At 50.9% G+C, this 12193-nt stretch overlaps 2 protein-coding genes across 5 annotated transcripts in view; one reads left to right on the top strand and one right to left on the bottom strand.

Moving 5' to 3' along the window:
- LOC146510700 (uncharacterized) overlaps window positions 1–4660 on the bottom strand; it is a 5682-nt gene extending 1022 nt beyond the window's left edge. Inside the window, exons 1-5 of one of the 2 annotated variants that reach the window (XM_085175020.1) lie at window positions 3776–4660; window positions 2763–3141; window positions 2579–2671; window positions 2297–2504; window positions 1–1063 (exon numbers count right to left, since the gene is read on the bottom strand). The exon at window positions 1–1063 is cut by the window's left edge and continues 1022 nt beyond it. In XM_085175020.1, coding sequence (XP_085031146.1) covers window positions 1–1063; window positions 2297–2504; window positions 2579–2671; window positions 2763–3131 — 1733 coding nt within the window. In that variant the 5' untranslated portion in view covers window positions 3132–3141; window positions 3776–4660. The remainder of the gene's footprint in view (window positions 1064–2296; window positions 2505–2578; window positions 2672–2762; window positions 3142–3775) is intronic. The other variant, XM_085175021.1, reaches the window with a different exon arrangement.
- Window positions 4661–4677: 17 nt separating this feature from the next.
- mat2b (methionine adenosyltransferase 2 non-catalytic beta subunit methionine) lies at window positions 4678–12143 on the top strand. 3 transcript variants are annotated; one of them, XM_085175068.1, is made up of 7 exons: window positions 4678–4795; window positions 6584–6778; window positions 8260–8374; window positions 8542–8694; window positions 8768–8964; window positions 9036–9149; window positions 10895–12143. In XM_085175068.1, the coding sequence occupies exons 1-7, from the start codon at window positions 4766–4768 to the stop codon at window positions 11066–11068; spliced, it is 978 nt and encodes a 325-aa protein (XP_085031194.1). In that variant the 5' UTR covers window positions 4678–4765; the 3' UTR covers window positions 11069–12143. The 3 variants fall into 3 exon arrangements, 2 of the variants coding, with proteins under 2 accessions (XP_085031194.1, XP_085031193.1); XR_014876487.1 differs by lacking the exon at window positions 4678–4795 and adding an exon at window positions 5021–5156 and having other exon boundaries at window positions 9036–9863; window positions 10895–11012; XM_085175067.1 differs by lacking the exon at window positions 4678–4795 and adding an exon at window positions 5021–5156.
- The last annotated feature ends 50 nt before the right edge of the window (window positions 12144–12193 follow it).

The raw sequence follows: 12193 nt of genomic DNA, 5'->3' as shown, positions 1-12193 counted from the left end.
AGGAGCATCTTCCTCTGATGCTGCAGGGACGTGTCAGCGTAGAAGAACCGCCCACTTTTAGGGTCTAACATCAGTTGACAGGGGGCGGGAACTCTGAAGAAGGCTCCAGGTGCTGCAGCAGAGCCCAACACATCGACAAGGAAGTCCCCAGTTACCTGTGCAGGTAAGAGACTGGGAACACTGCACAGAATCGGCGGTGGATGCAGGTGTTGCTGCTGAAGCTCTTGTTGGTTCTGGCTCGGAGGCGTTGCTCGTTGTGTTTTGGTCGGGTCCACTTGTTCAGAGAAGTTTCCAGTTTGCCGGTTCTGGAACTCCTCGGATCTACAGGGCAGGTGGATGCTTGCACCAGGTGTGGACTGCTGGATGTAGCTCAAAGGGGTGTGGACATAGCCAGCCGTCCCCAGGTGAGGGTGCAGGCTGCTGGGGAAGGGGATCTGCAGGAGGTGCTGGGAGGAGGACACACCCAGGATGGAGCTCTGTTCCTGGGCACCGAGCAGCGGCCAGGTGCCCTGGTGGGAAGGCGGAGTCACAGCTCTTGCTGATGGGTTGGGCTTCAAAGTGGGCGGGTCTAAGTGGTCTAAACCTTGGCTGATAATTGGCTCGCTTCCTCGTCTCTGCTGTGTCATCGGCTGTCTGGATGATTTACTTTGCTTCTTGTCTTGTGATTGGCTGAAAGACACAGCAACCTTGGAGAAGTGACCTTTGACCCCCACAGCCTGCTGGTAAGTGGGCGTAGGGCTATCCTCTTGGCCAACTGCTTTGCAGCTTGTTGACTTGTTGTCACGTGACGCGGCTGATGTGGTGAACGAGCGGCCGTACGAGTGTTTAACTAAACTCCTCACGTCTCTCACCACGTGAACCGGAGCTCTGACCCCGCCTCCTCCTGTCTGATGCTCCAGAGGCAGGACAGGTGACACCTCCGCGTTCTTCTTCAGGTTTTTCTGTTCCACCTGCATCTTTTTCGACAGCACGTTCTTAATGAGGCAGGATGCCATCTTTGTTTTGGTTTCATCCAGAGAGAACGACTTCTGGAGACGCTGAGAGTTTCCTCCAATCAGGAGCCCTGAAACCATCAGAAACGTCATCAAACTCAGATTCTTCGTCTTTCATCATCAGTAGAACAAAAACAAAGACGTGTATTAATAATAATAATACTCAGAGTTGCACCTCTTCCACAGACATGTTGAGGCAGCATATGAAGCTTTGGTTTTCATGGCTTGCGGCGCACATTAACTGTTTTCTTCATGCAACCAATAGAAATGCAGAACGTCAGGGAGCGGGCGTGTAAACTCATGAAGACCCAACAATGATGCAGCACAGGCAGAACACAAACTCTGAGCTGCCTCAGTGAAGCACGTCTGTTATGACTCAGGGATCTCAATCATGCAAAAATCATATCCAACATCATTTAACTCAAGGCCATGACTTCATGTCTGCACCTGAAAACGAGGTTGTCGTCTCGATGAGACTTTTACCTGCATAAATAAAGGACTGATGCAAAAGGAAAGCTCTCGTTACAGTCAGACACTCTGTAGTGTGAAGTCGTGAAGTCTGATGGGCTGTGATCTAGTATCGTGCTGTGTACCCGGTGACTGAAGACGTTTTATCCACTGAAAATCAGAATATTAAATTATTTCTTAGAGGTTTTTCTCTGAGATCAGGGTTAGGTTGGAGGACCAACGGGTTCGAGCTGAGTTCTAGTTTCTGGGATTTTCTGCAGTTTGCAGGGAACCATGCAGCAGTGTGTACGACTGTTATCTGACCCTCAGGCCTCTCTGCTATGGCAACCCACGGACAGCAATAACACCAGTGTGGTATCAGCTTGAGTCTAGTCAGATGTGTGTAATCAGTGCACAGCTTAGCAAAGAAAGCGCCCCCCCTGCCCCCCCTCGTATTTCATGTGCGAACTACAACCCCCAAGATGGAGCAACAAAGGCTGGGAGAGTGAGGGGTCCGAACCAGAGACAGTCAGAGCTGATCAGGTCAGACACGGTCGGGTATCAGCCAAAGCCAGCATGCCGTTAACTAATGACACAAATCAGCTGAGTGGGAGTGTCTACTTCCTGTCACTTCCTGATTAAATACATGCCTCCCTCTGTTCAGGGATCTGATTGGTGGATACAAACTAGTTCCTGACACTTGGCTGGACCAGTTTCATCATGGAAAGGATCCTGTGATCATCCCTCTGCTTTTGTCTGATAACCTGATCAATAACAGTTTCCAGTGCTCCCCAGGGTGGCGGGCGGGCCTTACTGACAGAAACAGAGAGCTCGCTGACAGGTAGACGTGCTGTTACCTTGGCCAGCCCCTGCAATCAGGCCCTTGTAGACCCCGTAGCTCTCAGCATCACTGCAAGTATTTGAGGTGGCGTGAAAGGAGGTGGGCATACTGTGTTGCCGTAGTAACAGTTCAGGCCGTGATCGAGTAGTGGGACACAGCAGCTCATTAGCTGACGTATGATTGTTGATTCCTCTGCCCTCAGCAGGAGCATCCTTCAGTATCACCTGGACAGGTAGACCAACAGGTGAGCAAACAGTTAAACTGGCAGGAGACATACCTGTAGTTTATCAGTGTTTACCTGTTCAGCGCCGTCCTCGCCGTCCTTCTTCTTCTTCAGGTGAATCTGCCGTTTAGGCACCATCTTTAGCCCCTCCGCATCCTGACCTTTGACCTGGACGACAGGAAGCAAATGCTGCTGGTGAAGATGAAGCTAGGCCCCACACGTACGTTCACCTAACCTGCTGATGATGGCGAGCGCTCACCTGTGTCTCTATGGTGATGTCGACACACTCAAAGCCACTCTCTGGATCAGACGTTTCATCGTCTGATTGGATGAGGACAGAGGGAGAGAAGTGGAGTGAGAGATCTTCCTCCGACCAGTCGCTGACACTCCCCTCGTCTTCCTCATCTGCCTCGGAGCGATGGGTGGAGCAGAAGTCCAGGTAATCCGGCTCGCTCTCACCTGTGCAGGTGAACTCAGAGCTCTTCTCTGCAGGAACTAGAGAACAGCGTGGAAGGATTTGTGCCTCAGCAGGTTGACGAGGCAGCACGTCGACTTCAGGGCAGCGGTGAGCGCTGAGGAAGATGCCCCGCCCACTTTCTCCTCTTGCTGTGTCCCCGTGGCCACTCATGATTGCGTCTCTGGAGGACGCACAAACAAACATGGAGACGTTAATGAAGCAGTTTGAATGAAATGATGATTTCCCACTGAGTCCACAGCGCTCCGTGATTTAATCCCACTCAGCTGATCCATGATCACCATCCAGGGAAAACCCTCGATCTTAAAGATGAAGCGGACCCAGCTGCTCGGGTCATTATTATTAAAGCCGTCCTGCCCTGTGACAGTTCCTGCAGAGCTGGGGTTCACAGGGGAATCAGGCAGACGTACAGAGGCCAAGCACGTGATACCTGCCGTCTGAGGAAGGCTGGTACGCAGTCCTCAGCTCGCTGTCACACTGCGCTGATTCGATTAACGTAAAGCAGGGGTCAAGAACCTCACTGAAACTGGCCGATCTGAGTAATAACTGCAGGTAAAATGTAACCTCGGGCACAGAGCGAAGCTCATCATTGATCTGATTTAAACAGAGAGAAGCAGAGTGAAGCTCTGCACTGATGATGCGCGCGTTTACCTGAATGATGAAGCTGAAACATCAATGATTTAATTTTACAGCTAAAAACTGTTTGACACTCACAGCTGGAACAAGTGCCAAATATTTAGAATAAATCAGGTTCAGTCATGAATAATAACCCAAGGTGAGTGTTAGCATGCCCTTACCTGGAATCAGCTTAGCGTTAAACTACCGACAGCACCGGGACCAGAATCAGGATCATGTCCTGCTGTCAGACATTCAAGGTCGATCTTAGTTCGGACTTCTCCGGGAGAGCCTGGTCCTGGTTCTGGTCCTGGTCCTGGTCCTGGCTCGGGTTAGCCGAAGGGTGTGTTCCTGGTCCAGGAGGAGCGTTCAGGCTCGGAGTTTAAAGCCAATTAAATGAAATTTTCAAAGTTTTCAGACTCAGAAATGTGGCTGAGAGAAAGTTTTGGAGCAGCGGGTGAGTTTGATGTGAACACCAGCTCAGTGTGGGCGACCCACAGCACCTGTGGGAGTGTTGCTGACAGGCTGCAGGGAGAGCCAGAGATAAACAGAGAGAGCGGGGCGGTGTCGGGCTGCAGGTTTCTATTTCAGGAGGTGAGTGACAGACGAGGCTGCAGCTCTGTGCACGGCTCTGACCTGGGGGGGGGGTCACACAACACCCACACAGCAGAGTGAACCTGTGCATGTGAAGACGCTGTCCGCAGTTCATGAATGCTTTGATGGTGTGTTACAGTGTGCAGACTCCACTGTGATCCTACAGTTTACAACAGGCTGATGAAAGCAGCATTTTACTGAAATATGCTAATCAGGTTAAAAGGACCTACATCCTACAGATTAATGAGATTTTTACTCGTCGTCCTGTCAGTGGGAACGACGTGGCTGCAGGGATCGGTCTGCCCCCACCGGCCATGCAAACAGTCAAACCTGAATCTGTTCACTTAGAAACAAACTGGTTTAATTAACAATTTAAGAGCTCAGAGCCTGACCCCGAGTCTGACTCCGGTCACACTCCGCGCCGCGTGGCGGCGGTAGAGCCACAAATCGACGTTTGTGTGAGCCGCTCACAAAGAAGAAGAAGCAGCGGAGCAGCACCGGGCTGTGACTCCGGGGAGTTTCCTGATCCTTGTGTGGGTTTCGTTGGTCCGTGGTCCGGTCCGTGCTGGTCCGGCCCGATGCCCGGTTCTGAGTCCGCGTGCTCGCAGGTGAGCTCTGCCTTTGAGTCTTTCCCGCTCAGCGGTGATGCTGACGCCGTTAGAGCCGCTCCCGGGACGGTTCCGACCCGTTGGCGAGGATCAGGACTCTGACTTGGGTCACGGAAGCTAAAGAAAAGCCTGTTAGCCTGTATGCTAACCGCTAGTGGCAGCGCGACAGCTGCTTTACGGCAAACAGCTGATCAGACCGGAAGTGACCGAGACAGAAAGTGCGCATCAGAAAATCCGCGAGGCTCCGAGTGATAGGTACCTGATCAATAACTGATCCAGTGCACATATTCAATCAGAGATGAGCTGCGCAGGCGCAGAACTAAGGATTCTGTTCAGTCCGGGGCGCGTGCAGCTTGTTCAGGTAAAGCTCACCTGTCAGCAGCTAAATGCTAACTGCTAACGGCTCCCAGAATTCAAATACTACTTAAATACTGCAGTAAAACTTTATTTATAAAATAAACATACTGATTAAACTGATCTGGGTCTGCGCGTGCAGGGGGAGGGGCCTGCACAGGTGTGTGACTCTGATATACTGGCAGAGGTATCTGTTTATACCCGACTGTAGTACTCCCTATAGTACTGTAATACTCACTGTACTACGGTATGAAGTACTAACTGCAGTACTCTCCTAACTGTAGTGCAGTCTGTACTGATGTTCCCAAACGAGGGGATAAAAGTGTAAAGCTAAGTCTGTAATCACGAGTGATGTCATGAGTGATGTCACAAGTGCTGACGGCCCCCTGCAGTTAGAGTCCAGACACACAACCATGTTCTCTTATTAAAATGTAACAAATCCAGCTCAGCTGTTTCATTTGGTAGCTCTTGCTCGGCGCTTGTTGCTGTTCTCGCGTTGGCCTCAGGTAACGTGGACGTGTTACCGTGGACGTGTTACCGTGCCAGCTGAATGTGTGTGCGTGATAACAGCAGTAGACAGTCGCTGCTTCCCAGACCTCACGTGTATGACTGTCAGACGCAGGCCCGTCTACCTCCTGTGTGTTCACCGGATGGCTAACCCTAACCCTTACATTCCACCGGGTGCTAATTCAGCCCTGTGACACGTGCGTAGCGTGGTGCTCCTCTGCCCTCTTCTCTTTACAGCATGGCTCAGCCAACCTGAGCAGCAGGCAGGTGTGCTAAGGTGTTCAACACGTCCCCGATCAGAAGACTCAGAGCTGCTGAGGGTGACGACACACTGGCAGAAGAGCCAAACCTCTTCACCTGTTTAGAGGCTACTCCACCAGTGGCGGCTACACCCGCCGACTGGCCACAGCAGCCTCACCCTGTCAGTGGGGGTGGGCGACATGAGCAAATCTAATATGACCATGTTTTGGAGCGACATCAGAGACATGATCTGTATCGCCACACGTTCTAACGTTGGTCCACCTGTGTTTGTTCCACTTTGATACAGGAAGTCAGAACGAAAATGAACCATCAGCTGCACAGTTTCAGCTTGGGAGGGGGTCAGTGATGCATTCACAGAGTGTGGGAGAGAAAAACTCTCAATTGCATGGAGACAGATTATTGTTGCTATGGTAACCCATACTCTATGGTTACGATAAAGCCATGTTACCATCGTACGTGGAAAACCCGCGATACATCGAGTATATTCGATACATCACCCCGCCCTAGTCTGTAGTACTGACTGTAGTACTGTCTGTAGTACTGACTCTGGTACAACTTGTAGCAGTGTAGTACTGTGTGTAGTACTAAGTACAATACTGTACTATACTACTGTAGTCCTCTGTAATACTAACTGTAGTACTGATGTGTGTACTCTTATGTACTCAGGAGGAGTTGCTGGTGGGGGCGCCACGCGTCCTGGTTACCGGGGCGACAGGCCTCCTGGGGCGAGCGGTGTGCCGAGAGTTTCACAGCGCCGGATGGACCGTCACTGGGACGGGATACAGGAGAGCCAGGCTCCGCCTTCTGCGCTGTGACCTCACAGACGAGGACGCCGTCAGAGGACTGCTGCACGAATACAAGGTACTGCACACACAAGCTGTGTATTGTTACAGAGTACTTCGACAACAGTGCTTCTACTCCATGTGGTTCGTTGACCTTTGACCTTATTAGTGACCTCACAAGAGCCTCTAGGTCAGAGTCCACCTAGGAGACTTTCCTGAGCATTAACCCCGCCCCCACAGATCAGCAAATGGATCGAGTCACCTGTCGAATGTGACACGGTGACAGAGAGGGGGTCCCTCATCACCTGTGTGTTTGACCTTCACGGTCACCATGGAAACCAGCTCACCAAGTATCAGAGCTCATCACTCTGAGAGCTCACCTGGTGGAGTCGGGGAGAACGAGCACCTGGCTGCTGCTGCTGGGGGGACACTGAGAGGCCACACCCCTTCTCAGGTGCTTGGGCAAACAGACACAGGAGTGGATCATCCATGTTGTTCTGCTGGGCCGGGTCGCGGGGCAGCAGCCTCAGCAGAGAAGCACCTCCGCCCCCTCCACCCCCTCCTCCAGCGTGTCCTGGGTCTGCCCCGGGGCCTCCTCCTCATGTTGAACCCCTCAGCTGGCTCCCCTCCGGGATGGCTGAGCTCCTCACCCCGTCTCTAAGGGTGCGTTCACACCGAACGCGATAGACGCGACCGGAGCTTCAGGTTTACGTGTAAAGTCAATGGAGGAGCGCGATGAAGCGCGACTGGGGGTCCCGCGAAACTTCAGAAGCAGATTTGCGCCACGAAAGCGCTTTTCTGCCTGATTCGCACAACCAAGTAGTGCGAGTGACGCGTTTGAAGCGTGAGTTATTAAAAGCTCGACATTTTAAATGAGAATAAGAAAGAAAAGTATGTCTTTGTGCCCCCTTTTCCCTGTTAATGCCCTATCGGCCCCCCTGGCTACACTTTGCTAGCTCCGCCCCTGCACAGTTACGTCAGCTGTAGAAAAAGATCCTGGTGTAGAAATAATATTAAATAAATTCTAACAACAGCTGATCAAGCTTAAACGTGCTGCTGTTGTTCAGCCGCTGGTTTCCTCTTTCTGGTGCAAAGTGAGACAAAAACAAAGAAGAGAGACGATCAGCTGATCATTGATCAGTTTATGATTGAAGCAGGAGAGAGAGAGAGAGAGAGAGAGAGGCAGTCGCTCCATATATCTGTTGTTAAGCTTAACGTGGGAATGCTTTACAAACATTCAGAGATGAACTTACACACTTGCTTTACTTCTCTCTGGGAAAACTTCCTCGGAGATGAAATGCTGGTTTGGTAGCGACGCTACAAATACACACAGCTGCTCTATCACGTGACCACACCGCTGCACGCGCTGCGGTTATGAGCCAAGTTACGCCGTGTCGTAGTTTTGTGATATTTAATGGATCGATTACATTTTTTATTTCTCTCCGATCCAGTGATTTCCGTCAGTATCGGACCGACATCGACACGTAACATCGGATCGTCCATCTCTCGTCGTTACAGCTGATGGTCACTACATAAAGTTGTTTTGAATGTGTGTTTCAGCCTGATGTGATCGTCCACTGTGCGGCCGAGAGGCGTCCAGATGTTATGGAGAGACACACGGAAGCAGCTGTTAATCTGAACGTGCACGCCACGAGCACGCTCGCCAAGGAGGCAGGTCAGTGACGCCGCCACACCATCACCAGACACAGGTGGAGGCACGAGAAGGTTTGGGGGTGGAGCTCCTGTAGTGCGCATCAGAGCCCCGCCCCCTCACACATCACGCACCTTGATTTCAGCTCTGTGTGAGCGCGCCTCCGTAACAGGTACCGTCTGTGTGTGCAGCCACCTGCGGGGCGCTCTTCCTCTACATCAGCACCGACTACGTGTTTGACGGCAGGAATCCTCCGTACGGTGAGGACGACAGTCCAAACCCGCTCAACGTTTATGGGCGGAGCAAACTGGAGGGGGAGAGGGAGACGCTGCGCCACTGTCCAGGTACGTCTCAGTCACCTGAGTCTTCTGTGTCTCGCCTGCCCCTCAGTCACCTGTTTGACCCCTGACCCTGCAGGTGCAGTGGTACTGCGGGTGCCCGTTCTGTTTGGGGAGGTGGAGTCGGTGACGGAGAGCGTGGTGACCTCGTTGTACCTGAAGGTTCAGGAGGCGTCAGAGGAGAGCTGCACGCTGGATCACGTCTTGCAGAGATTCCCCACCGACGCCCGAGACGTCGCTGCCGTCTGCAGGAAGCTGTCTGAGAGAGCGCGCCAGGTGAGCGTCAGAGAGACAGGTGAGCCTCAGGTGGACTCTGCCCGTCTCACCGCCGTCTGCTTTTCCGTCAGGACCCGTCCATCAGAGGAGTCTTTCACTTCTCTGGGAAAGAGCAGATGACTAAATATGAAATGGCGGTCGCCATCGCTCAGGCCTTCAACCTGCCGTCCGGCCACCTCATACCTGTAAGTGGTCGCACACCTGAGCCACCTCATACCTGTAAGCGGTCGCACACCTGAGCCACCTCATACCTGTAAGCGGTCACACACCTGAGCCACCTCATACCTGTAAGTGGTCGCACACCTGAGCCACCTCATACCTGTAAGTGGTCGCACACCTGAGCCACCTCATACCTGTAAGTGGTCGCACACCTGAGCCACCTCATACCTGTAGGCAGTCACACACCTGAGCCACCTCATACCTGTAAGCAGTCACACACCTGAGCCACCTCATACCTGTAAGCAGTCACACACCTGAGCCACCTCATACCTGTAAGCGGTCACACACCTGAGCCACCTCATACCTGTAAGCAGTCACACACCTGAGCCACCTCATACCTGTAGGCAGTCACACACCTGAGCCACCTCATACCTGTAAGCAGTCACACACCTGAGCCACCTCATACCTGTAAGCAGTCACACACCTGAGCCACCTCATACCTGTAAGCGGTCACACACCTGAGCCACCTCATACCTGTAAGCAGTCACACACCTGAGCCACCTCATAACTGTAGGCAGTCACACACCTGAGCCACCTCATACCTGTAAGTGGTCGCACACCTGAGCCACCTCATACCTGTAGGCAGTCACACACCTGAGCCACCTCATAACTGTAGGCAGTCACACACCTGAGCCACCTCATACCTGTAAGTGGTCGCACACCTGAGCCACCTCATACCTGTAGGCAGTCACACACCTGAGCCACCTCAGCTCTGCAGCTTGTCACCAGAGTTTAATGTGCTCGAGGTTGTAGCAGCGACCAGCTGACCACGAACGGCAGCCAGGGCTCTGATTGGTCAGCTGCCTTAAATGGAGATGAAGTAAAGCCAGTTTAAGCAGCCTGCCTGTGTAAGGATGTAAAGTTATTACCTGAGGCCCTGCACACCTGAGGTGTCGGTCTGTTATCTGGGTTCACCCCGACATGATGCCGATTGGCTGATTATCAATCAGCTTAACTTGCACCCACAAAGAAAGGAGGCGGGGCTGAAAGCACCTGAGCTTTCTGGCACAGATAATGATCGCTGTGACCTGCTGAGTGTTTGCAGCAGGTGACAGACAGCAGCGGTGCACCAGCACATCATGGTTCGGTCTGAGCTGCTGGAGCGACAGCTGCGCTTCCTTCACGGTTTCCAGGACATCGTCCTGAAAGTGGCCAATCAGAGAAAGTTTACACTCTGACCTCCTGACCATTTCAGTTTATTCTCTGTTTGTAAAGGTCACATTTACAAACAGGATTCAGACATCGGCTCGGTCCACGCACGAATCTGAGGTCAGCAGGTAGAGCGCAGGTGTTTCTGATGCTTATAGAGCAATAAAGCTGATAAAGTTTATTGATATTATTATGGTTATTATTATTATTGTCATTATGCTCATCAGGGAAACAGACCCCGCCCCTTTCCCCACAGAGCTCTGAGGGGTCTTCAGGAATGGCGTTGCTGTTTTCTGGGGATCTGATTGGTCTATAGGTGTTGATGTCATACCTGATAATCTCTAATCTTCAGAGCAGGTTTGGCTCATAGCATAGGTTACCATGGCGATTTACCCCAGTAAGAGTGATCCACCTTTGTAGTCCAGAAACCCAGAGTTGACCTGAGGTTAGCTGCTTTATGGTGCGCGGCTCGCTTTGAATCTTTTCATCATCAGCAGGACTTTGCACTCATTATAAACAAACTGTATCACCTGTGGTCCCGACCCTGTCTGTGTTCTTGCAGCTGACCGAGCAGCCGGCGGCGTCGGCTCTTCGTCCAATCAACAGTCAGTTAAACTGTTCTCGTCTGGAGCTGCTGAACCTCAGCGTGGAACCGCGACCTTTCACCTCCGCCATTATCGACTGTCTGTGGCCGTTCACGCCCGACAAACGCTGGAGACAGACCGTCTTCCACTGAGACGACTGGATTAGCAGCGGGCCGGATGTACAGATTATTTAGTCTTTGTGCCCCAAGTCCTGTGTGCAAGCTCTACACTGCTGATAGTATTACCAGGTCATAGTCCTGTACCAGATTATACTCGTAACATTACCAGATTATACTCGTAACTTTACCAGATTATACTCGGAACGTTACCAGATTATACTCGTAACTTTACCAGATTATACTCGTAACGTTACCAGATTATACTCGGAACGTTACCAGATTATACTCGTAATTTTACCAGATTATACTCGTAACGTTACCAGATTATACTCGTAACTTTACCAGATTATACTCGTAACTTTACCAGATTATACTCGTAACTTTACCAGATTATACTCGTAACGTTACCAGATTATACTCGTAACGTTACCAGATTATACTCGTAACTTTACCAGATTATACTCGGAACGTTACCAGATTATACTCGTAACTTTACCAGATTATACTCGTAACTTTACCAGATTATACTCGTAACGTTACCAGATTATACTCGGAACGTTACCAGATTATACTCGTAACTTTACCAGATTATACTCGTAATTTTACCAGATTATACTCGTAACGTTACCAGATTATACTCGGAACGTTACCAGATTATACTCGGAACGTTACCAGATTATACTCGTAACGTTACCAGATTATACTCGGAACGTTACCAGATTACAGTCAGAATAATGTTCTGTGTTGAGTGTTGTTAATCCCTAATTGTTCATGTCTTGTGTCAGTGTTTGCATAGATTCACTTTATATCAGTGTGAACAAGCTGAGTGTGCTCTGTAAGATCCAGACGCTGCTAGGTTAATCTGGACTCCTTTAGTTTAATCTGGTCTGTGTTAGTTTAATCTGGACTTTTTTTTGCTGTATGTATGGGACCTGAATAAATACTGGTGATTTTTATGTTTGAAGTTCAGGTTTAATCAGGAAGTTTGAAGTCGACTCCAGATTAAATCCGACTCGGTAAATGTCCTGCTGCCGGCTGCAGGACTCACAGTGATGTGTGTGTTTCTGCTGTAAACGACACCTCAACATTAAATACGTGAAACCGTCAAGCCTCAGTCTTTCATTGTGAAGGTTATCCTCCTCCTCCTCCTCCTCTTCT

The sequence above is a fragment of the Neolamprologus multifasciatus genome, chromosome 10 (genome assembly GCF_963576455.1).
Source record: "Neolamprologus multifasciatus chromosome 10, fNeoMul1.2, whole genome shotgun sequence".
In the NCBI taxonomy this organism is placed as follows: domain Eukaryota; kingdom Metazoa; phylum Chordata; class Actinopteri; order Cichliformes; family Cichlidae; genus Neolamprologus; species Neolamprologus multifasciatus.
This window is presented reverse-complemented; position numbering and strand designations above follow the sequence as displayed.

What these genes read in the sequence shown, in the direction of transcription:
- mat2b (XM_085175067.1), top strand. Translation starts at nt 5,094, where the DNA reads ATGAGCTGCGCAGGCGCAGAACTAAGGATTCTGTTCAGTCCGGGGCGC. An exon ending in CACGCTCGCCAAGGAGGCAG is followed by an intron (nt 8,375 to 8,541) that starts GTCAGTGACGCC and finishes CTGTGTGTGCAG; the next exon opens with CCACCTGCGGGGCGCTCTTC. An exon ending in CGTCCGGCCACCTCATACCT is followed by an intron (nt 9,150 to 10,894) that starts GTAAGTGGTCGC and finishes GTGTTCTTGCAG; the next exon opens with CTGACCGAGCAGCCGGCGGC.